This window comes from Pieris napi, chromosome 9 (genome assembly GCF_905475465.1).
Source record: "Pieris napi chromosome 9, ilPieNapi1.2, whole genome shotgun sequence".
Taxonomy (NCBI): domain Eukaryota; kingdom Metazoa; phylum Arthropoda; class Insecta; order Lepidoptera; family Pieridae; genus Pieris; species Pieris napi.
Window position 1 is genome coordinate 152,863 of NC_062242.1, and position 24,110 is coordinate 176,972.

Genomic DNA, 24,110 nt, shown 5'->3' on the forward strand with positions numbered 1-24,110 from the left:
CTACAAGCAATATAGTTCGCTCATAGCACAAACACTTCGGTTTAGCATTTGCGTCCTAGGACACACGTATTTAGTATTTAGAGTAAGCTATTTCCACGCCGCATTGTTCACTAAATTAGTTCCTTTGTTGCAAACCATTAATGTACAAGACACTCTGACTCACTTTTCCATTAACCATGTTTCATATACCTTTACTTTAGTAGCGACTTACTTTTTGTAAGGAATAAAGAGTAAGTCGCACATATTAAAATTTAATTAAATAAATAAAATGGAGTACTTCTTAATTTTGTAACGTATTAATTGTTATTTACATTAAAAAGGTCACGTGAATTTAAACATGTTTTCCTTTTCAGATCGCCAATATTGGTATACTCAGGCGCAGGAAACATTGCAAAAACGTCTTCATTACGTAACTGGGAAAAATCCTATTGCAAAGTAAGTACATATATTGGTTTTAACCTGAGTTTATACTAAGTAAATAAAAGCATTTTACAAAATGAAAAAGGATAGATAACTATACCTAATGTGCAATAATTTTTAATTATTCACAAACAATTATTGTACCTTGTGTTAAAACTAATGTTTATCACTTTTCAAAGCTTAACCCTTGACTGGTATCGTAAAATTCACTAACGTAACTGGTATTGTGGGGGTCGCGCGGCCCCCAATACAGATTAGCTTCTAGGATGCAAATGGCCAAAATGTTATATAAGTTTTATTTAAAAAAGACAAATAACAAGCTTGTTTTATTGAATAAATAAATTTTTATTAATGTTTTTTACTTAATTACTACAAGAGATCACAAAAACATTACAACTTTTTGGTACTTTTTTTTCTTATGATAAACAAATTATAACCTTGAAGCTAACATATATATATATATAATATATATGATTTCTTATTCCTCATACCTTTAAAAATAAAAATAAAATACCTCTAATCAACGTTTAAAAAAAACCAACATAACATAATTATTTCCTCGGTGTTTGAAGTCATTAATTTATGTATTTTACACATATTACAGTTTCATTTTCTTTGCGACCCCCCGAAGATTCGTGGCTATAAAAGCTGGCATAATTTATCAAACTGCGACCTTACGAGCCATTTACGTCGTGTTACAAATAAATTAATAGCAAAAAAGAAAATTACCTACTCTTAGGTCTTATTTTCATGGCCATTTTTATGTTTCGGTATTCTCGCAGCAATTTATTAGGGCCTAACTTTATAACTCCATATATAACGGAGTGAGTAAAGAAATAGTAATAGGAAAGAGGGCAGCACCACAATAACGACGCAGGAAGGTCAAAGACTACGCGTGGAAATAGGGAGGTAGTAAGTCAGAGGTACTGACGATGAATTGTCGTATAACGACAGAAAGGTAAAGACAGGGTACCGATTGTTGACAAAGCAGCAAACGAGAACCAGCAAATGGCTGAAGATAATAAAAGTCAATAGTCAAAAAAGAAATATACATTAAATGCTTCTAATTTTACATTTACTGCCAGTTCTCAAATCAAGGGCGTAGAACGGAAGAGAAGAACTGGCAATAAACTATCCGCCACTCTTTTTAATCGCCAAGGTTTAATGACTTAAAAAATATCAGCCGTTAATTTTCGACATTAGTCTAATTTTAAAAAAGTCAAATTTAATAAACCACCAGTATTAACGGTGTTGAACTAATTTGACTTTGACGTTATTAAATTATAATGACGATAGCGGCTTCGCCATTAATAATGACTATGAAATAAAAATTACTATTACGTACGTGGGACATTTAGTAATATTGGCAAATCGAATAAACTACAAGTGCGGTTATAATGTACTGATAGACTTTGACGTTGTCACTTTACGAACTCTCTGACATATAATGACAATGGCAGTTGACATGAGCGCCATTGCTTCGACATAAATATATACATATATATAAATATACATGCTCAATTTTATTAATTACCTCACGCTCCTTAGCTGGGACTAAAGTTAACATTTATATTTTAAAATTAAATACATATTATACAGGCAAGTGTTATATAATTTCAAGAAAAATATATTCGCGATGCTTTTCTTGTTAATTTAACGAACCATACCTAATGAATTTCAAATTCAGGACAATCATAAATAACTTCAAGCGGCTTCAGACTGCGTCTTCTTAAGTGCTAGGATTCTCAAATATAGGAATTTAAATGAAGCTCATTGTTCCCCCGAAGTCCTCATATTTGTGTATCGTAGGTGAATATACGGAGCAATTAGTTTTAATTAGCCGCCGCGTTTAAGCGGTACCGTACCCCTTTAAAGCCGAAAATGTCGGTAGAAAATCGAAACAGAACTCGGTTCTTTGTATAACATTTGATACAGTCCTTCCACTCTAATATTGTAATATATGGTTCCCTACTAATAAAAAGCAAGTTTTTCCTACTGTTTAAATAAAAAAAAATATTGTTTAATTATTGTTAGTTATTTCCCCTTTTGATGATAATCTGTCAAAAGTGAGAACGTCAATAACAATAACAGGTGAGCGTATGTGTTTAAAAACTTAGCTAAAGAGTTAATACATTTTCTAGGAACGTGATATTAGTAGTAGGGGACGGGATGAGCCTAACCACAACCACTGCCGCAAGGATACTTCGCGGCCAACGAAGGGGTCAGAGCGGAGAGGACACTGATCTGGTCTGGGACACTTTCCCCGCTGTGGCGTTGGCGAAGGTGACTTTAATTAAGAATATAGAATGTAATAAGTGTGGGAATGTAAATCCTAGGAGTTTTTAAAACAGGTTAATAGATTGTAATGATAGAATTCACTAACGAATCACTACAATTATAGAAAGTGATGTTTTCCAAAATGTTGAATAACACGTGAAAGCATAAAAAGACACATTTTGATTTTTTTTTACTACATAGTATATTCGAAAATATTTCTACTAAGCCTTAAATCGTCATTCATTAAATAAAATGTGATACACGTTCACGTTACGTAGAGGCCTTAATTAAAATTAAGGTTACACACTGTCTTATCTTCGGCAAAGGTCGGATTAACACAAAGATGGAGCCAAGTTTAGGAAACCCAAATATTATTCTGCTGTATTTGTGTACATATTATGGAAGTCATATTTGACTTGCGCTTACCCTGTTTTTGTCTAAAATTTAAGCACTAATGAAAGATAAGCCAACTCGTAAATCAGCCACGATCCTTATATACTAAGACGCAGCGATAGTGTCGAATATATAATTAAAACTCCTGAAAGATACATAGAAAATAGCTATTTAAGAAATTTATTTACAATTTACTTTACAAAATAAGTAATTAATCATCTTGATATTTGATAGGCACCCGTCGACACCAATTTAAGAATTAGAATTCATTTCATAAAATTCCCCGGAATCCAAAACTGGACTGAATACATTTCTCCGTCTACCTAAACATTGTATTGAAAAAGCCAAAAATACTATGAAGTAGGAACAAATTTTGTACTTGGAGAAATCGTCTCTTTTAGTGACAATCTTTTAATCAAGAATATTTACACAAGCGAGCAGCTGATTATCTTACAGTCATAACTGGTTTATCTGGTCTGATCAAATCAGCTACGCTCTACATTTGTAAATCCGTGGAGATATAAAATAGTCATTTCAGTGATTATCATGTCAAAAGACAAAAAATAAAAATTCCAATATTTTAAGATATTTTTATGAAATCTATAGACACGCAATTTGTATAATAAATTTTTCGTAATACAAGTTAAACTGTACCACTAATACCATTTCTTAGTAAAGTTTGATTCTCATTATCCGACATATTAACAAACAAGATAAACAATTGCTTATACAAACAATCTTGGGTCTCCTTCATCCCTTATTTGAATAGTCTGTTTATCTTGTAAATGAAAATCACGTAAGTTGCCATTTACAAACACAGGGCTTAATTCTAAATAAATATATGTTTTATTAGCAGCATTTGCTACTTGAAAAACAATGTCAGTCTCTTTATGTAAACTTAAATACTATGACGCTTTCTCCGTAGACATACAACGTGGACGCTCAAACCGGCGAATCGTCGGCTTGTGCAACTGCTCTGCTCTGTGGGGTAAAGGCGAGATATGAAACCTTAGGACTCGATGCTAGCGGACGATTCAACAACTGCGCCTCGGCAGCTCACTCCAAAGTTACTTCTCTGATAGACTGGGCGCATGATGCAGGTAACAACTTCTCGGTATTCTATGGGAATTATGAGCTTAACCTTATGACGAAATGATACAAACGATATCTAGTTCCATTACAGTTCGTTACAATATTAGTATTGCGGAGTACAATCACTCCAGCGCCACTCGCTTAAAAATTTCAAAATTTCCTAATAAAATGAATTTATTTGGGAACTAAAGTAAAAATACAATAAAAATCTCTTTTTTTATTAATAATAAAAAATAAATTTAAATCCAGACAAAATATAGAGGGATAGAGAAAACATAATTATTGTTGTTATGGTCTACGTAGCATGCTACGTCGTAGACTGTTATTCGTGATCTCGTGCCTGTCGAACACGGGTTTATGCAAAAATAAATTCTTATATACCTGGGACTAGTGGTAGACAGGCTACTTCTAATTAATTTGCGATATTTGATGTAAAATAAGTGTTGTTTAATGATTTGCTATTTTAAAAGAGTACCCAGAGTTTTTTACGCCGGCTTTTTCTCTCGGCCTACACCCTCTGTCTTCTTCGCCGATAAGTAGGGATGCCTACAGATTCAAATTTAATGACGGAATAAGTGATACCTGTATCTTATATTCCATAATAAATATTTTTTATTTTATTTTTAATGTATATTCTTGTGCCATTAGGTAAACTAATCTATATTTTCTTATTAACCAGTTATCCTATTTTTTAATCTCTCAAGGCTTACCAAAAATATGCTGGACCTAATTGCATTCATTTTAATGATCAGGTAAATCTAGTGGCATCGTCACAACTGCGAGAATCACTCATGCAACACCAGCTGCTCTATATGCGCACGCGCCTTCGCGCTATTGGGAGGATGACAGCAGAGTGCCACCCACTGTTAGGCGAGACTGCAAGGACATCGCCCAACAGCTTGTTGAAAATGAACCAGGGAAGAGCATAAATGTATGTGCTTGCAAAATATTCATATAATGTTTATATAATTCGCAATTATAAGCTATTAATCAGATATACAAAAGGACCAAAACTTAAGATCCAAATTAAATTAAATATTTTTTACAGATTCATAATTAAAAAATAAAATTGTTAAATTTACAAAAGTTAGCGTAAGTACTCGAGAGAGGAAATACTAAGTATACGTATAATGATGTCGTATCAGCATACGTTTACGTCTATATAATATTTAATTGGCACTTTTAAGGTGTTAATTATAAATGCTTGCACATACCAACTCTTGAGTCAACGGCACTCACAGTCCTTTTCTAATTGACCCCGACAAAGTAACGAGTATATACTCGTATATATAAAATTAAATGGCATACTTTTTTACGTTTACAATTTATTATACTAACAAGATATGTTAGGGTACATCAATATTATTTTTAAGGACTTTTTCGTTAGAAGCTTTTCACGCCCGTCGAATTCGCCAAGTCGAATATATTTCAGCAATTGAGAATCTTTTACGAACTATTCTATATTATATATATCATTTAGTTTATCAACGTGAGTCCTATTACCTAACCTAATGAATTTAACCCGTTCAACAGATTTTAATAAGTTTACAAATATAGTGAAGTACAAAAAATTATGCATAATGCATCTATGTAATCGTGCTTTCGTTTCGCACGTTTGCACAAATACAAAATATATTATTCCGTGGAAATCGTGTTGCCCTCGCAGCCCGACTTGTAAAAGATGCCTAAATGAATATGCAGACTATTTTCCTGTTTTTAAGCACAGTTATACAGTTGAGTATTTGTGTGGCGGTTTTACCACTAATTATACTTTTGTTTTTTTTACCCTTCAAATTCAATCCTAAACTTATGAAAACTATATGCAAAATGAAATAAATCCCGAAGTTGAGAACGAATAATTTGTTTCACTCTCAAGAGCGTGTCTTTTGTTAGTCTTTTATTAAGACCGAGAGCAATAGAGATTCGCCATAAGAGGCTTTACGCCTGGCGTTATTCAACTTGCATAATTCACCCCTTTATTCTGCACAATATAGCTCGCGACTTTATTTAAACGAGCCTTTGTTCATTCAGCGGATATTAAAAGTCTAAGGATAATGAAATTACCTCTGTTGTTGTGTTTCACTAAACTGGTTCATAAAAACTTTCATTAAGTATTATTTGTTTATTTATTTATAGCCGCACCGACAAGGTCACACATAAGAAAAATACAAATAAAAGGAAAGAATGAAGTTATACAACGAACACAACATAATTCAAAGCAAAATGTTACAAATGGATTACAAAAAGAGACCTTAAACTATAAAGAATAATAAAAGTACCTAAAAAAGTTATAACAATATGCACTTCCTGTAATCTGGTAGGCGACCCGAAAAAATATCAAGATACGGGCCCTACAGGCTATTGCACATTCTAGCGATTTTGATTAGTGGAGCGTAGAACCACAAGTTAGAGCGCTTGCAACGTCTCAAACCTTTAGGAAGAGAAATACATCATTTAAACAAGATATGAGCTTAGTCCAGCATAGTGTTGCACAGGTTAAAAGAAATATAGCATCCAGCAGATCGATATGTAAGTGGACGTTTAGTTTACCGTCTAAGGTAACTCCAAGATTACGGACGTGATTATTAGGTTTATGAGGTTGATTATAACGACGATTAAAAATACTGCCTAATTAACCTTAGCAAAAGCCAGTAACGCTACGATACTAGGTTAGGTAGGTAGGTACGACGGTAGGTTAATTAATATGAATATTGTTATAGGTTTTAATGGGTGGTGGTCGGCGTCATTTTCTGCCAAACGTCACACCCGACCCCGAGCACCCAGATAGAGAAGGTAGGAGGCTGGACGGCAGAAATCTGGCTGAAGACTGGGCGAGAGAAAAGAAAAGAAGACATTTACGGGCGCAGTACATACATACCAGGGAGCAATTGGCTAAATTAGATCCGAGTAATGTGGATTATTTGTTAGGTTAGTACTTTAGTATAATATAAATTATATTTAGGGACCAATCAGTCCCATACTTTTTATTCATAACATGTCGTCGATCATCGTGTTATATTGATTACATCTAACGAAGTTAGAATTTTGAACGAGTTCATTATTACATATTTCTAAACAAGATGTTTGTCTAAATTTTGTTTAATATTAATTTTATTATCATTTCCTTTTAATTCCTCATTTAATTTAATATTTTAAACACAATTCTAACCGTTAAACATTTAAAGTAATATACTTTATATAATTATGAAGTATATATTGAAGCTGGAAACACAATCAACACTTTTCTGAGTAAAAGCCAAAGCTTGATTACTCCAGTGGCAAAACACCTCTGTTCAATTGTAATAAAAGTATTGCGGTAAAAGCGCCAACGTCCATTTTGAAATTACATATATGTTAATGCCTTATAAACAGTTAGCTTGTGGTCACAGCATTGCGCACAATACAATAATTATACCTAATACGCAAATTAAGTTGTGATGTGTGTGATACAAATTTCTATATTATATGCTATTGTATATTATAATTTTGATATCACTAATTTTCGGTCGAAGACATTAAAAACTTAGCACACAGATAACATACTCGAATTGCAGTTAGAATATTGTTTTCCGCGATTAAACTTTCGTTCGAGAAACTTGCAGCAATCTCGTAAGTTTCTGTCATCTCACATGTGCAGCTTGGCACTGGGACAACTTTGCTTGGCCAATATATTTTTTGCGAACCCACTGACAAGAAATGAATGTTACAAAAATATATTTCGAAAGCCACGAAAAGGTAACTTTTTTGTAAATTTGATGCCACCTCCAAATATTTGGAAATATACTATTTAATACGAATCTAAAGACAAATACGCAACTAATTAATGAGCATAAAATTAAGAGTCCTTAAAGAAATCACTCCAGCGGAAATCCGTTTAGCCGCTTGACTGACGTCGCCTCAGTAAACAAGACACGATGCTATTTCATTTCCTCTTTGTCTTAATGGAACTAAGAAAATTACACTTTAATTACTACGAATAGTATGTATAATATATGGGGACAATTGCATATTGTACATGCATCTATTTGAATGTTACTAAAACAAAAAATACAACAGACAAGAAAAAATGACTAAAATAATAAAAAAAGTTAATTGATTAAAAGCAATAATAGGAGTTTCCTACTAAACACGACCAGGAGGCCATTTAAAAGAGAACTTTAACTGTTAATATCGTAAAATTGATATTCAAACTACATTGAACGTTTTTAAATTAAAGCAAAAGTGACCAAAGAAAATGTGACCAAAAATTCTAGTGCTATAAATATGATTAGGTACAAGATCTTTAATGAAAATGTTTATTTTCTTGTACATTTCATATCATTAGGCAGTTGTTTCTGTCTTCAATGATTACCTACCTCATGTTTATAGGATAAATACTTTGGTAGTAAGTTAAAATATATTCTAGTTTTTGTAAGCCTGTTATGAGATTTGGTAAGTATTGATATATATACAAGCACACTACACCTTCACACACAGAAACAATATTTGTCTGGCACATACACATAAAGTTGCCTTTCAGCATCGAAGTATATTGCCTTTGTTTCGCAGGGTTATTTGAATATTCACACATGGAGTTTAATGCGGAGAGAGGAGCGGTAGCGGATACGGAAGAGGGCGCGGGCGCGACCGGAAACGCTAAAGCGGAAGATCCTTCGCTCGCTGATATGACACGCGTCGCACTTTCTATCCTGACTAAAAACAACAAAGGCTTCTTTTTACTCTTGGAAGGTGACGTTTAAGTATTAAAAAATATTTTGAAAACCTGTGTAAAAGTTAACTAAACCTTTAAATTAACTTTTATAGTATATAATAGTGAAGATGTATAGTATATTGTTCTTTATATACTCTAGGTGGTAGGATAGACCATGCTCACCATTACAACAACCCCTATAGAGCGCTAGACGAAACGTTAGAGTTAGAGACGGCGTTACTGGCAGCTTTAGAGAAAGTCAATCCAGCTGAGACTTTGATCGTGGTCACCGCTGATCACGGCCACGTTATGACTTTTGGTGGCCAAGCGACGCCACGCGGTCATCCTATATTAGGTAAGTGAGTGAATTTTTAATAGTATCACATGCGTATAATAATAATAATATAAGCCTTTATTCAGACATGATACAATTTTGCTTATACTAGAATACACATGTTTAGTATTGAAAAAATTAACTTAAATATAGTTGAATAATTACGTTCCCGTTCCCGGGTTTGCCTTTTGTTGGCAAAGGCCTCCTTCAAATCCCACCATAAATTTCTGAGCTGGGCAGTTCGGGTCCATGTGCCACCTGCCACGGCTCATGTGACCTGTGTACCAATGCATTAATGATTTTCTCCACTTTGACAGTCTTCTGATGGTACATGCGTATTGCGTATAGTTAAAGTGTACATACTTTCTCAATTGAAAAGTTGACTTCTAAAATTGAAATACTACTTACGAATACGATTGTTTATTTACAGTTATTGTTGTGTTAAAGCACCTCGTCCTTTGTAGGGCAATCGTGAAATTGTTTGTGTTTAATAACAATTTCACGATACAACCATATTGCGATAAAGACAATTACCGACGCAGTATAAACATTTCTATTTAATATAAATTTACGATTTTAAATACATAATTCACTGTTCCTCGTCGTTTTTCTGGGTTCATTTAAAATGGAATTTTGCGTATTTTGTTGCGGAGACTGTGAGATTCGAGAATCTATCATACCTTCTAAGATAATCATTAAAATTAAATATCGAGTGCAATTGTGTTCAAAGTTACATAGCTTCGATGAATAGTGTATTTATTGGCATAAGGATTAATATGATATTTACATAGCCGTATAATTTTAAAGCCATTCCCATTTTATTCTCTTAGGTGCAGACACCGTCCCATCGGACATCGATGGCCTGAAGTATACCACGTTGTTGTATGGCACTGGACCAGGCCATTCGGAGCCAAGAGCATTGCCCTTCAACGGTACTCTGTCAAAGTCTGTCGACGCTGTTCACGCAGCTGCAGTGCCGAGACAGTGGTCCACGCATGGAGGAGAAGATGTGCCTATTTATGCTTTAGGTAACAATAGCTTAGAGCATTATTACATGGCCACAACAGTGGTTTATAAATATATAATATACAATTAAATTAAATTACAATTATTATTTCTTAGGTCCAATGGCTACTGTGCTGTTTAGCGGAGTAGTAGAACAGAGCTACATTCCCCATGCTATTGCATATGCAGCTTGTTTAGCTCATCATGCGCATCGGTGCATGGACTCGTTTAACTATACAAAACCTCAAGTAAGTTCGTTATATTTGATTTAATATAAATTTGACACTTCACTGCACGATTGTACAATGTACGATTCACCGATATCACTGATAATAGATTTAATCTGTACGTTTTATAATAAACTATTATAGATAAAACTACCAAGCTGTGTACCCCCGGAAGTGAGCAGTGTGTCAGCTGCAGATGAAACTCGAAACGATGCAAGTGGTCGCCGGGTTATCGTGGCCTCAAGTGTCATGTCTGACGAAAGGGGCACGCGCACATCCGCGACAGTTGCTCTTCAGACCAACGTACAGTTTATTTTTGCATTTTACGCAATTATTTCATTGTTACATAATCGTGTGTTGTATGATATGTATTATACTGGAGTTTCTTTATAATTTTCAGAAGGCTCTTGAGTGTATTTTGAGGTTTGTTTACAGCTTTTCTAGCCAATAAAGTTAAAGTTTGGTTACTATTAAACTTTTGTTATGTTCAATATTTTTTTAAATTTGTTAATGTATATGGTTCACATAAATTAAGTTCACTATCGCATTTAAAAAATAGTTGAGATTAGGTTATATATTTAAATATCATCACGATATTTATCTTTTTAAGACACTTAATAATAAAACAAATTTAATGTTGTTATGAATTAATTGCAATGGATTTGATCTGTTGTTTATACAGTATTGAAGATCCGTTTTTATCTAAGTAGCTGTTTAATAAACTTTAAAGATTATTTCTGTTAAAGATTCCAAATTATCAAGATCTATGACTGTAAATATTGTATGTTTGATTTATCTAGTGTTTATAACTGTTAACAATTTTTAATACAAATTATCAACGAAATATTTTTTGTAGATACGAAATTTCACTGTACATACGAATGTAATAAGTAAATGTAAATAAAATAATGCATTTAACTGTATTTTTATTCAATAGTTTACTAAAACATTAATTATTAAAACTTAAGTTTTCTATCCAACGTCATTTAATTCGAGAGTTGAATATAAATTTTATGATTAATCCAAATCCAATCTAATAATAACGAACAGGCTAATTGAATGTTACGCACTGATGTTTTCAAAGAAGTAGAGTTGCCTTTAGAGTAGTTCTGAGTGTTCTTTATAATTTTGTTTGAAGTTGCTAAAACTAAATTCTGACTTTAATTAAGTTTTTGTAATTGGGTACTTAGGTAATTATGAATTTAACTGGGACGTTTGGTACAAATAAAATAAACCAGTGAGAGAGGATTATACATAATATAAAACGGAATCCTCCGCAGCGTCTGTCTTCCTACTTGCGATAAACTCTCAAATCCGTACAGTAGGCTTCATCATAATTATTGAAAGTATCAAAAGAGGAAAAAGTGAAACAGCTGTAACATAAAAGTGTTAAGTTAAAATCGAATTAATCTAGCGTTTTCTGTAAGGACTCAAATGTCGAGTATGTTCATTACTTACAAAATCGGAACGTTAAAAATGTCGATTTGGAATATTAAATGCAGCTTTTAAGTTCTCTTCGCACCTGAAGGGGGTCAAGAACTACTCACAAGTCAGATTTAAAAGCGAAGTGAGTTACACTTGCTTTAATTTGAAAATAATTATAGAAAGGCTCTACTTAAGAGGTAAAAATGTCAATGGCGGTTACCAGTAGCCGCAGCCCTTTAACCCTCTGACATTAAATGAGGTCAACATCCTTTCAGTTGAACTTGTAAAAGATTGTAAATAGGCTCACTGAGTACTTTAAACATGACTTCTTTACTTTAATAGCCCCAATTGGGTTTTTGAACTTGTGTTAGTGTACGGGTGGGATTAGTCATGCTAGGTTAGCTTTTATATTATTTCGAAACCTCATGTTACTTGTATAGAACTGAGGCTTACTAAACTGATGAACCCATAAAGTTTCTACGCGCAAAAGTTATATAATATTTCCACAAATCACAACTACGTATATACAAAAACAAGTGGTAAAGTTTCAAACATAAGTTGGTGAAACTAACATTACTTCTGAAAGTCTATTACAATTTTTCACATACAGTTTAGGCTTTCATAGAGAGACTGTGTAAGTACGCCCGAGGGAATTCAAAACATGTTTTTAGGTCGTCGGTATTTACAAAATGCTTCAGCGGGTCGGCCCTTATTGGCTTGGACTAGGGTGAGGAAATAAAGAAATACTTTATCCTTAAAAAAAACTAATCAAAGGATTTCAAATGATGGGGATATTTAAGTGTAGCATTTCTAAAGAAGAAACATAATATGACATTTAATAATAATAATAATAAGTAATGATAGCCTAGACCTCATTTAGCATTTTATTAGTGTGTGACGTTTCATATTAATAACAGATTCAAACTTTTCCAATTCAACGCGATTACTAATAACAATTAATTATATGTAGATAGATATTTATTGGATGAATATCTTTTTTAGTTACCAAAACGAGTGTGAGTTTAATAAACTATAGCCGAGAATGTATTTTTCATTTATTATTTTTCTTGAAAGTAATAAAATAAATGTAATTATCAAATTATTTTAAACTCCGGAAAGATACTTAAAATATGATCTATAAATACTAAACATTGACAGATAAGCAAATTAACCAAAAACAATAGATGAATAAACTTTACGCTTACCTAATACGAGCCGTAAATGTTTTGTAATCCTGAATTAAAAAAGGCGCGTAGGAATGTTTCGGAGGTCTACCCAGTTTGTCCATTAAATCTTGAACCAGGCAAAGGCTGTATCTTTATAAAGGTGACAGGTAAGTTGACGAAGATTTATCGGGCAAACATTAGCACTAGGACGTGGAACGGGGACCTTCTTACAAGATTAACGGCTTACAGAAATTCTTGATTTATGCCTACTTTTGGAACTTTCGTTATGGTATTTTAGTGTAAAATATGGGAAGGCGATCATAATAAGCGAAACGAAGAACGAAGTCACATTGTATCAAAGTGTAATGGTCTGTAAGAGGGGATTACACATGCTATTCATAAATCTTTTAAGCAAAATATTGTGTATAGGGTAATATTTATTTTTTCCAAATAAATATTAATTGCAAACCGGAATCTTTAATATTACAAAATAATTTACACATAATATAAATATTCAAAACTATCACGTTTAAATGATATTTTGCAGAATCTAAAACATATAAAACCTATTTGTATATTCCATCTTATTTTTATTATTTAAATCGACTCTTTCATCTTGAATTCTGAAATCTTATCTGCATTTCTTACAAACTTTTCACTTACATACATTTTGTATATTTTAACAAGCAAATTTTGTTACATAAAATGGAGATTTTGAACGTAGGGATTCCACGTTTCATATATTTTTTTCATCCCGTTACAGTGTATTTCTTACAAACGCGTCAAAGTATTTACCGAGTTTCTTCGTTACTTAAATATTTCTAAAGACAAATTCGTTCATTTATGTAAAATGTTATTGTAATTTCTGAGCTACTCGACCCTAAAGCATGTGCATTTTGTGGCACTTGATTTTTGAAGAAGGCTTTCCGTTGATTCCAAAAGTGTGTGCTTCTTGTTGCATTAAGTGACTCGGCACTGTTTACACCTCCAGCGGTTTCGAACTTAATTAAAACACTCGTAGTATCTCTCATCTCTTTTATTGAATCTGCGTAGCAATGTGTGTTTATTTGTCATTTTCCCTGAAATATTGTAATTCCTAATAGTTTTCAAGTCATAAGTATTAGTAAATACCTCAAGCGGTCAGTTCATTCGACAGCAGATGAGGTTCCCGGACGAAGCCAAAATCTAAAAATTGTAATTTATATAGAAAATCTTAATCGTAGTCTTTAGTTTTAGTTGGAGGTGTCTGAATACACGGGGTATTACGGGCTTAGGATGAGCACGGAATGCTATCATGATATACTTGAATGAAATCTGACCCATGGAGGTACTAAGGCAGTTCTGGAATGGATACACTTTTGCGTTATAGTTCACTTATCAAATCGGAGTAGGTATATCACTACATAATTAATCAGTTATGCCAATCGATTTGAACTTAACACTAATTAGTAGACTTTACGCAGCATCTCCTAAATACATGAACATAGTAATCACATTAGCAATCACACTTCTAAGCTTTCATTTGATTGATATAATTTCTAATTTATTTATGTTCATAATATCAAAACATTAATATTACGAGTGAATGAGGATGAAATGATATTATTCGAAGACCATTCACTATTATAACATCGATCGTAATCATTACTAATTTGGTGATGAAATAGCCGTAAAGCAATGGTGATGCTACCTAGAAAACCTAATACATGAAATAATCCTACACATCAAATATTAATAAAGTGGAAAATGATTGAAGACTTGTGACAGTTGTTATGCAAAATCGTGTTTTATTTCATCATCGACAAAGCTCATCATCGGTTTCGAAGTCTTGCGTTATAGATCTGGTAGAGTTATACCTGATCCTTAATTCTGTACACTAGAATAAGGAGTTATAACTCGCTTGACATATTGTGTAGAAACCGTTTTAACAAAATAGGTTAACGCTGTTAGAAGTTATGTGCCTTTAGAAATAAATAACTAAACAAGGTAGGTATTTTACTGATATAATTGATCAATTTTTATGCATGAAAATATCTGATGAAATAGACTATAAAGTAGATTATAAAGTGCATTTTATCATTACAAGCATAAACGTTTTTCGAAATAATCGAGCCAGTAACCCTTTTACACGTCCGTATGTATGACCCTCATAACTTTTCAAAGTACTAATAGTATTATAACTGACGATATTTAGGTATAAAGTGGCGGAAAACGTGCCAAAGGCCCATATAGGCGTTCGATGCATTTATTTGCATATGCGGCTGAGTGTCCCATCAAAAACTATTTTATATAACTCACACTTCACTCAGTCAGGCTGGTAGTAAGGTACTGAATTGGGATCTGTTGCATTGTTGATTTAACATACACATTATTTTCTAGTTTAAATAACTAATGCGTTTAGAAGGTATAAATCACTTAGACCCTTTTTTGTAAACGCAATAATAGATGTATTCGTTTGCATAATGTGTCCGCATTGCGAAGCTTTCGTGTAAATGGATATAAAGGCATTGCAAGCGTTCTAAATTTGAATGTAGGCAAATAGAGATTTCCATTTTAAAACAAAAACCATTCGAATCTTCGAATGAACTCATTACAATGAACCTACTAGGCTAGAACTAGGCTTGCATTCCTTTAAACGCAACTCGCGATTACCTCAATGTACCTCCAACAAAGGTATTAACTTCTTTGTTCACAGCTTTAGTGACGAGGCTAGGATTTCAGGCGACATAATGCCGTACTCTAAGTATACAGGTATTGTTAAGCCTGTTTAAGGCATTCGTGGATCTCCAATCTTAATATACGATAGATACGCAGTAGCGTATCTTATGAGTTCTACTTCGTTTTTAATAATATATATGTAACAGCGGGTAGGATATCAGAGGGTAGTCGTAACGTTTGCACCGAGTCCACAAAAAAAAATCAATTAAATATAGTTAATGGTAAAAATATACTATAAAAAGTAATAATTAAACAATATCAGCGGAATATCTATCCCTGGAAAAGATAGTTACTTTGTGGACAACGGAATAAATACAAAAAATCTACTTTTCAAAAGTGTTATTGTGTTGGTGACTAAAAAAAAAAAACGTGAACAATAAAATATATGCAAGTGAAGTGAGAAAGAAAAATTTGCTTAACTTTCTACGTGGTTATTTTGTATCTACGACCGTGTTGCTTAAACATAATACCAAATAAAGTTCGAGGTAAATACGTAGAAATTACTGTAAAGAGCATTTATTGCAGTGACATTTGTACTGTCACATTATTGAAGGAGCATTTGTTACTGTGCAATTTCGGAATTCTTTATATTTCCTATACTATAATTTTTTTAACAACACATAATGGATGTTCAATTTCAACTTTTATTTGACAAAGTGAAAAATGAAATGCAAAAACAAACCACGGAGCTACAAACTTCTATAACTAACAAAATAATGGAGAGAATGGATGAAAAGTTACAACCTATCATAGCAGAAATTAAAATCCTAAAAACAAAATTAGAAAACGTCGAGAAAGACCTGGAAACCTTAAAAAGAGCTAAGAAACAAAATAATTTAATAGTTTTTGGTATAAAAGAGGACGAAAACTCTAACCTAGAACTACTACAAAAAGTGAAAAAAGTTCTTAAAACCGACTTAAGCATAAATATTGAAGATCACGATGTGAATAACATCTATCGCATTGGAAAAGCAGGTGATAAGTCAAGACCTACCTTGGTATCTTTCGTGAATGAATGGAAAAAGAACGAAATAATGAAAATGAAGAAAAATCTTAAAGATGTATACATTTCAGAAGATTATACTAAGGAAGTGCTGGAGAAAAGGAAAACACTGCAGCCACAACTTATAGAGGAGAGAAAGAAAGGAAATATCGCATACTTAAAATTCGATAAAATAATAATAAAAGGAAAAAGCAATACAAGCAATGGAAAACGGAGAAGAGAAACATCAACATCACCAGAAAATAATAATCAACCAAGGAAACAACAAACCTTCATGCCATCGAACGCCAACAGATTAAATGCTTTTGATTTAATGCGAACTAGAAGCAATTCCCTCCCCTCAAACTCATTAGATAATAAGCAATAACAATTGAATATCGGTAAACGGAAAACACGACATACCTATAATATAAACAACACAAGTACAAAACACCACGCTCCCCCAAGCCGACTGGTCATCGTGGGGGAAAATGACCACGACCCTCTAAAGGTTAAAAATAACGTCAACGTCAATACTCACACTAAAAAGAAAACGAATGATATTCAAATAGCAACCATCAACTGTCGATCTCTTAGAACACCCGAAAAACTTGAAGAACTTGAACTAGCTATACAAGAAATAAAATGGGATATTATAGGGATCAGCGAAATGAGAAGATTTGGAGAACATATAGAAGACCATGGAAAGTATATATTATATCATAAAGGAGAGACGCCGGGTATGTATGGAATAGGATTCATGATTAAAAGACATCTTATAAACAAAATAGAAGAAATAAGGGGAATAACTGAACGTATCGCAATTCTCAACATTAAACTTAATATAGAAAAAGAAGAAGATTGGTCCATTATCCAGGCGTATTCACCGACGGAATCTATCAAAAAGGAAGACATAACAAAAATCGAGAAATTTTACGAAGACCTCCAAAATACAATTGAAACTGCATATAAAAACGTCATAATAATGGGAGATTTTAATGGCCAAATCGGTACACAAAATATCGGAGAAGAACTTAGTATAGGAAGCTACGGGTTTGGAACTAGAAGCAAAAATGGAACAAGGTTAGTCAATTTTTCATTACAAAACAGACTAAGTATCCTAAATAGCTTTTATAAAAAGAAATTAAGAAATAAATGGACATGGATCTCACCGAACGGCCTTTATAAGAACGAAATCGACTTTATTATGACTAACAATAGAAAAATATTCAAAGATGTGTCGGTCATACATAACTTAAATTTTAATACAGACCATAGAATGGTTCGAGCTACACTGACAGGGATACGCCCTAAGAAAACAAGACGATTTCATAATAAATACGCAGTTATTCAATACAAAGGCGAACCAGAAGTCCTACTTAATAATTTACAAATATCAATGGACAGTAAAGAAGGCGTATCAATACAAGAAAAATACAACAAACTACTAAACCAACTAAAAACTATACCTGGAAAAGTAAACACAAACAGCAAGAAGAAAGTCTCACTCAAAAGTAAACAACTACTACTGAAACGTAAGGAACTACTACAAGAAAAGAAAACTAAAGACAACCGTCGAAAAATCGCAGAAATAAGCAAAAGTATAAGCAAAGAACTACGGAACGAAAGAAAAACGAAACGATCTAATACTATGAAGAATTATATAGAAAAAACCGGAGGAATAAAAAAGGCACTGAAAGAACTAAATCGAAAAAAGGATTGGATACTAAATATAAAAAAGAAGGATGGTAAAATTACAGAGAAGAGACCCGAGATACTAAAAGCTGCTACAGAATTTTATCGAAATTTATATCATAGTCAAAAGTTGGGACAAGTGGTAAGAGAATATGATGCATCTACCGATGAAGAGGAAATACCTGAAATACTAAACGAAGAAACCATAAAAGCAATTAGTACACAAAAGAATGATAAAGCTCCAGGATCAGACCTCATAACAAATGAAATACTGAAAATTACATCACCAGTAATTGGTCCAATGCTTACAAATATATTTAACGAAATTATTAAAACGGAAAATATTCCAGAGGATTGGACTAAATCTACAATTATATTACTACACAAAAAAGGTGACAAAGGAGATATATCAAATTACAGGCCCATAAGCTTAATGTCTAATATTTATAAGGTATTTTCTAAAATTATACTATTGAGGATTACAAATATTCTTGAAGAGAATCAGCCCAAAGAACAAGCTGGATTCCGTCGAAATTTTTCAACCATAGATCATATACACACCCTTAGACAAATATTACAAAAATATAAAGAATACAACAAAAGCTACTACCTAGGGTTTGTCGATTTCAATAAAGCATTCGACACACTAGAACACGGATATATCTGGGATGCACTAAAAATACAGGGTGTACAAACAAAATACATACGATTACTTCGTAATGTATACACCAAGAGTACTGCGCAAGTTAAGTTACAAACTATAGGCGAAGAATTCCCTATCATGAGAGGTGTACGCCAAGGAGACCCTATCTCACCCAAATTATTTTCTGCCGTTTTGGAAATAATATTTAGGAACCTAGACTGGACAAATGAGGGACTAAACATAAACGGTGAAAACTTGAGCCACCTACGCTTTGCAGACGACTTAATAATATTCTCGGAAAATTCAAGATCACTAGAAATGATGCTGCAACAACTAGCAGATGTAAGTGACAAAGCTGGACTATCGATGAATTTAAATAAAACAAAAATCATGACAAACTCATCACAAACAGACACGATAAAAGTAAACAATGAGCAAATAGAGTACGTACAGGAATATGTATACTTAGGACAGCTAATATCTACTGAAGGCTGCATGGAAAAAGAGATTGAAAGAAGAGTTACCAATACTTGGAAAAGATATTGGTCACTCAGTGAAGTGATGAAGAACAAAGATATGCCTAGGAAAGAAAAGAGGAAGGTATTTAATATGTGCATTCTACCATGTTTACTATACGGGTGTCAAACTTGGGCATTGACAGAACATCTAGCAAATAAAATTAAAGTTTGTCAAAACAGCATAGAAAGAAGTACATTAGGTGTCAAAAGAAAAGACCGAGAAAAATTAATAGACATCAAAAGTAAAACCAAGTTTAAGAATGCATACACAACATACAAACAGCTGAAATGGAGGTGGACAGGGCATATGATGAGAGAAAAGCAAGAAAAATGGACAAAACTTATCACAGAATGGTACCCTTTAGACGGAAAGAGACATAGAGGAAGACAGGCTAAGAGATGGGAGGATGACGTTCAGAAAATAGCGGGTTCAACATGGACTCGCACCGCAAAAATGAGAAAAGACTGGAGAGCTTTAGAGGAGGCCTTTGTCGGAAGACAAGTTGTATCCGAACTACCGTTTGCCGATAGTCAATAAATATAAAATTTTTTAGTATATTAGTTAAACTCTAGTTAATAGTCAAAATGTGTTTTTTAGATAGTAGTCATAAGTAATTTTAGGCACACGAAACTACTTTGTGTAAAACTTGTTAACAACAATAAAGGCTTTTTATTTTTTTTTATTTTATTTTTTTATTATATATGTAACAGCTACCAACACATTAACCACTCTCTATAACTCGATAGGAATAAACAAACAAAAAATCATTATATCACAAATTGATTAATCAAAGGAATTTACTTTATTTACGTATGTAGAGGTTATTGACCCCTTCCTCTCCAGCATCGATAAGCACATTCAACAGAGAAGAGTAGCCGTTCGTCACGTCCGTAATGCGTCAGCATTTTATCAGAATGGGGAACGAAATTGGACAATTGTGTCACAACTGGAGAGCCCTTGCCGCCCTGGCTTTGTTAAAACGGAATTAAATAGCCTAAAATGTTAATAATCGGGTATTAAGTATAGTAGTAGATCTGCTATCTAATGTAATTAACTCTAATTACCCACCTGAAAGAAAATTCACTTAAGGGGTATCTTGTAGGAAATTTGCCTCAATCGATCTTCATATCTATGTTTGGTTTTATGTGAATAATTACCAACTGACTGTTAAACAAACTGTGTCGAAACTTTATATTATTAACTAATGTTAGATAATATTTTAAACAGCATATGTTATTTATTACTTTAAAATAATTTTGTTACACGTTATATAAAAAACTGCAACAAATGTGAACAATTTATTTTATATGATTAAGAAAATGACACACGAGAGCGTGATCCATAAACTGTCTAGACTCAGATATGAATTGCTAAATTGTACAATTTATTATCCAATATATTTTTCAGCATAACAACGTTTGAGTATATGTTAAATATTAAAAACTTTACCGAAATATTGCTTTATAAATTTTCAGGGTAGCTGTCTTCTATCTAAGACGATCTTATTGCTTTTATCGAGGAAACTTTTATCTTAGTCAAGCTTGAAGGTTTTGATTGAACGGCGATCGCAAATATCAATAAAATTTCCTCTACCTAAAATTGGGGTTATTAATTCATATCTACTAATATACACTATATTAATGATATAAAAGCACAGGAAGTAGTAATAGAAACATATTTCTTATAAAAACAAAAATAAGAATAAATACTAAATAATATAAATATCTGAACTACTTTTCATAAAATCTCAAGCACAATATTAACCTCCACTGTAGATGATTTACGAACAAAGATCATATCGTAAAATGATGTTTTTGTGTTCGTAACACGAGGCAGAAATGTGGTACGTGCCGCGATCGGGCCTTTACCGTTTTCACTTCGTTTATATCATTTTTTCGTCATGAAAATGGAAATATATTATACATAAAATCAAAGCTGTAAAGAATTCTATTTGTATTCATGTTCATAAAATGGATATACTAAAGAAAATGTCGCCTTGAGACGGGGCTTCACAAGTATTTTAGAGTTAAGAGTTACGTAACCGTATTACCAAACTTCCTTTTTCCGCTACTTCATAAAGCCTGTGAGGTATCATTTCATGAATCGCGATAAACTCGAAATGTACAGAACTAACAGTCTGAATGACTGTATCGGTTGCGAGCACCGACAGAGTGATTTATGAGGTGGGTATGAGAACGTGCTCAAATCGTGGTTTTACAAAACAAGAGTTAGTCGTGATCTTTTTAGTTTTGAAATACAAGAATACCAACAGCTATTTAAGACTAATAGCGACATTAGAAATAAGACGGCGGCTCCGCTCCACACCTTTTGTAGCCCACGGGCAACAATAACACTAGCGTCTCTGGATATACATATCCGTTGGATCGTAAATAGCAAATAATAATGTAGCGTTGTATATTATATTTGTATATTTAGAGTCATTTTATAATTAATTCAGCCAGGACCAAATAAAATGCTAAAAGACCGAATACTTTCTTTTCACCGGAGAGATTTTTATTATTTCCATTTTTATACTCATTAGCAGGACGAAGCAATACGAATAAAAAGAGCAAAGTATTATCATAATGTGAAATCACATTTCGGCCGAACCGCTTTTCTTGCTACGCCAACATTTTAAAAGAACTTTTAAACAGAGGATATGATTTTATACACAATTGCCCAGCAAATCAACTGATAAGCAGTGCTTTATAATAAAAGTTTTTTAATAATCATTTGCGAGACCCGAGCTGAATTAAAATTATTATTACAACTTTGAGAGAGAGAGAGAAATGTGATGCAAATATAAATTACTTTTGTCAACTGTCTGTTTTGCGGTAAGGTTTCTGTGGCAGTGCGTGGTAAACTCAAGTTCAACATTTAATACATATAAATAATACAAATTACAATACACATCAATGATTGCTTTTATAATTTTTTTTGTTTTTCCATTTTTTTTCCACGAGTTTTGCAAAATTCAACTTATATGAAATGTTTTCTTTGTTTTGTTTCTCATTTCTTAACCATTCAATCACAATGTGCCACAGCAAAGCGTGGCAGGGAACAGCCTGTTAGTATGTTGTTTTATGTGAATTGTATGTCAATGTCAGTAATAATGGTTACTTAATAAGCATCTGGCTTAACCTAAAGTTATAATAAAAGGTTTCGTCTATGCGTCGCATGCGCCGAAGCTTTTTCTCCAACCTTTATTTGTATAGATGACATAGCCTGTCTCGGATTAGCGCGAGAATATGTTTAAATGTGGCTATTGTTACTTATTGATATCAAATCTTTTAAAATCTGGCCAGTAGTATCAAGTCAAAAGGACAGAAATAGCTTTTTAATCAAACAACCAATCCTGAAACTCATAAATAAGTTTTCAAATATATTTTTAAACTCAACACGATATCTAAATATAAAAGCGTTTTGCTTGAAATTGTTTCGTAAAGTAGACAAATGGTTGTCTTGAAGTTTCCCTCGGGGCACATAGTAAGATTTATTGTCAAACACTATATCTTCGACGATTCACATCATTTGAGTTCGACAATAAATATTTAAATAAAGTAAACATATATTTCTTCCCATATTATAAACGAAGAAAGTCAATATTTCATATACGATAAAACAGTAGCAGCTAACAAAATACCCAAAATTGAACAAATAATCAATATCATGGGTAACAAAACTATGGTAAGACTGTAATGAACAGAAAAATTCTTGGTATCTGAAAACATTTGTAAATATTTACAGTTTAAATTGCCATTCACGTCAAATAAAAATATTACATAAAAGAGTTATTTGTTTTATTCCACCTGGAGCAAACAACTGGAAATTAATCGGTTTTGGAAGCAATTGAGTACTTTATTGAATGCAATTGATGTTGTTTAATTTTTAAACCTTCAGCCTTAAAATAAAATCTTATTCAGACTCGGAAACGTTATTGATGAACACAACATTTTGCACTTTGATCATGTTTTGTTGATATATAGGTGTAATATAAATAATAAGGATAAAAAAATGAGACATTACGATATAAAGTAAAGTATTATCTGCTTTATTCCTTTTGTGAATCGTGATTTGAAGGAAGCCGGATCGAACAAAAGGAGTGACTATCTTGAGTTCTTACTAGTAAGACTACCCTCTCGATTTAATAGATTTCTTTAATAGAAAATAATTTCATGAATCATGTTAAACAAATCTTTAAGCCGAGACTCTCAGTTTTAACGTCGACAAGCGTTATGAAAAGGATTTTCCACTTACCCTGATAAATACCTATTTAAAAGGGATTACTCTCAGCGAAGGGCCTACCCAAATAAAACAAAGTTTAGGCCCTACTTATTTGTTATACTGACAACTGTCAGTCCCAACGGAGACGGAAAAACAAGTTAATTAAATACTGTTTGAACTTTTCCAAGCGATAAAATTTTATTAGACACATCACTTTATATCACATTGAAAGAACGTTATATGGAGCATGCATTTTTGTCGGCGGCGAGTGACGGTCCCAGCACCCACTGGCGAAATAAG

At 32.9% G+C, this 24,110-nt stretch overlaps 1 protein-coding gene across 1 annotated transcript in view; it reads left to right on the forward strand.

Annotated features, from left to right (window-relative positions):
• The window catches only part of LOC125052669 (alkaline phosphatase-like), a 30,720-nt gene extending 19,364 nt beyond the window's left edge, over positions 1 to 11,356 (forward strand). Inside the window, exons 3-12 of the mRNA XM_047653638.1 lie at positions 354 to 435; positions 2,562 to 2,703; positions 4,016 to 4,190; positions 4,935 to 5,113; positions 6,903 to 7,110; positions 8,731 to 8,910; positions 9,033 to 9,227; positions 10,037 to 10,234; positions 10,329 to 10,459; positions 10,583 to 11,356. Coding sequence (XP_047509594.1) covers positions 354 to 435; positions 2,562 to 2,703; positions 4,016 to 4,190; positions 4,935 to 5,113; positions 6,903 to 7,110; positions 8,731 to 8,910; positions 9,033 to 9,227; positions 10,037 to 10,234; positions 10,329 to 10,459; positions 10,583 to 10,831 — 1,739 coding nt within the window. The 3' untranslated portion in view covers positions 10,832 to 11,356. The remainder of the gene's footprint in view (positions 1 to 353; positions 436 to 2,561; positions 2,704 to 4,015; positions 4,191 to 4,934; positions 5,114 to 6,902; positions 7,111 to 8,730; positions 8,911 to 9,032; positions 9,228 to 10,036; positions 10,235 to 10,328; positions 10,460 to 10,582) is intronic.
• The last annotated feature ends 12,754 nt before the right edge of the window (positions 11,357 to 24,110 follow it).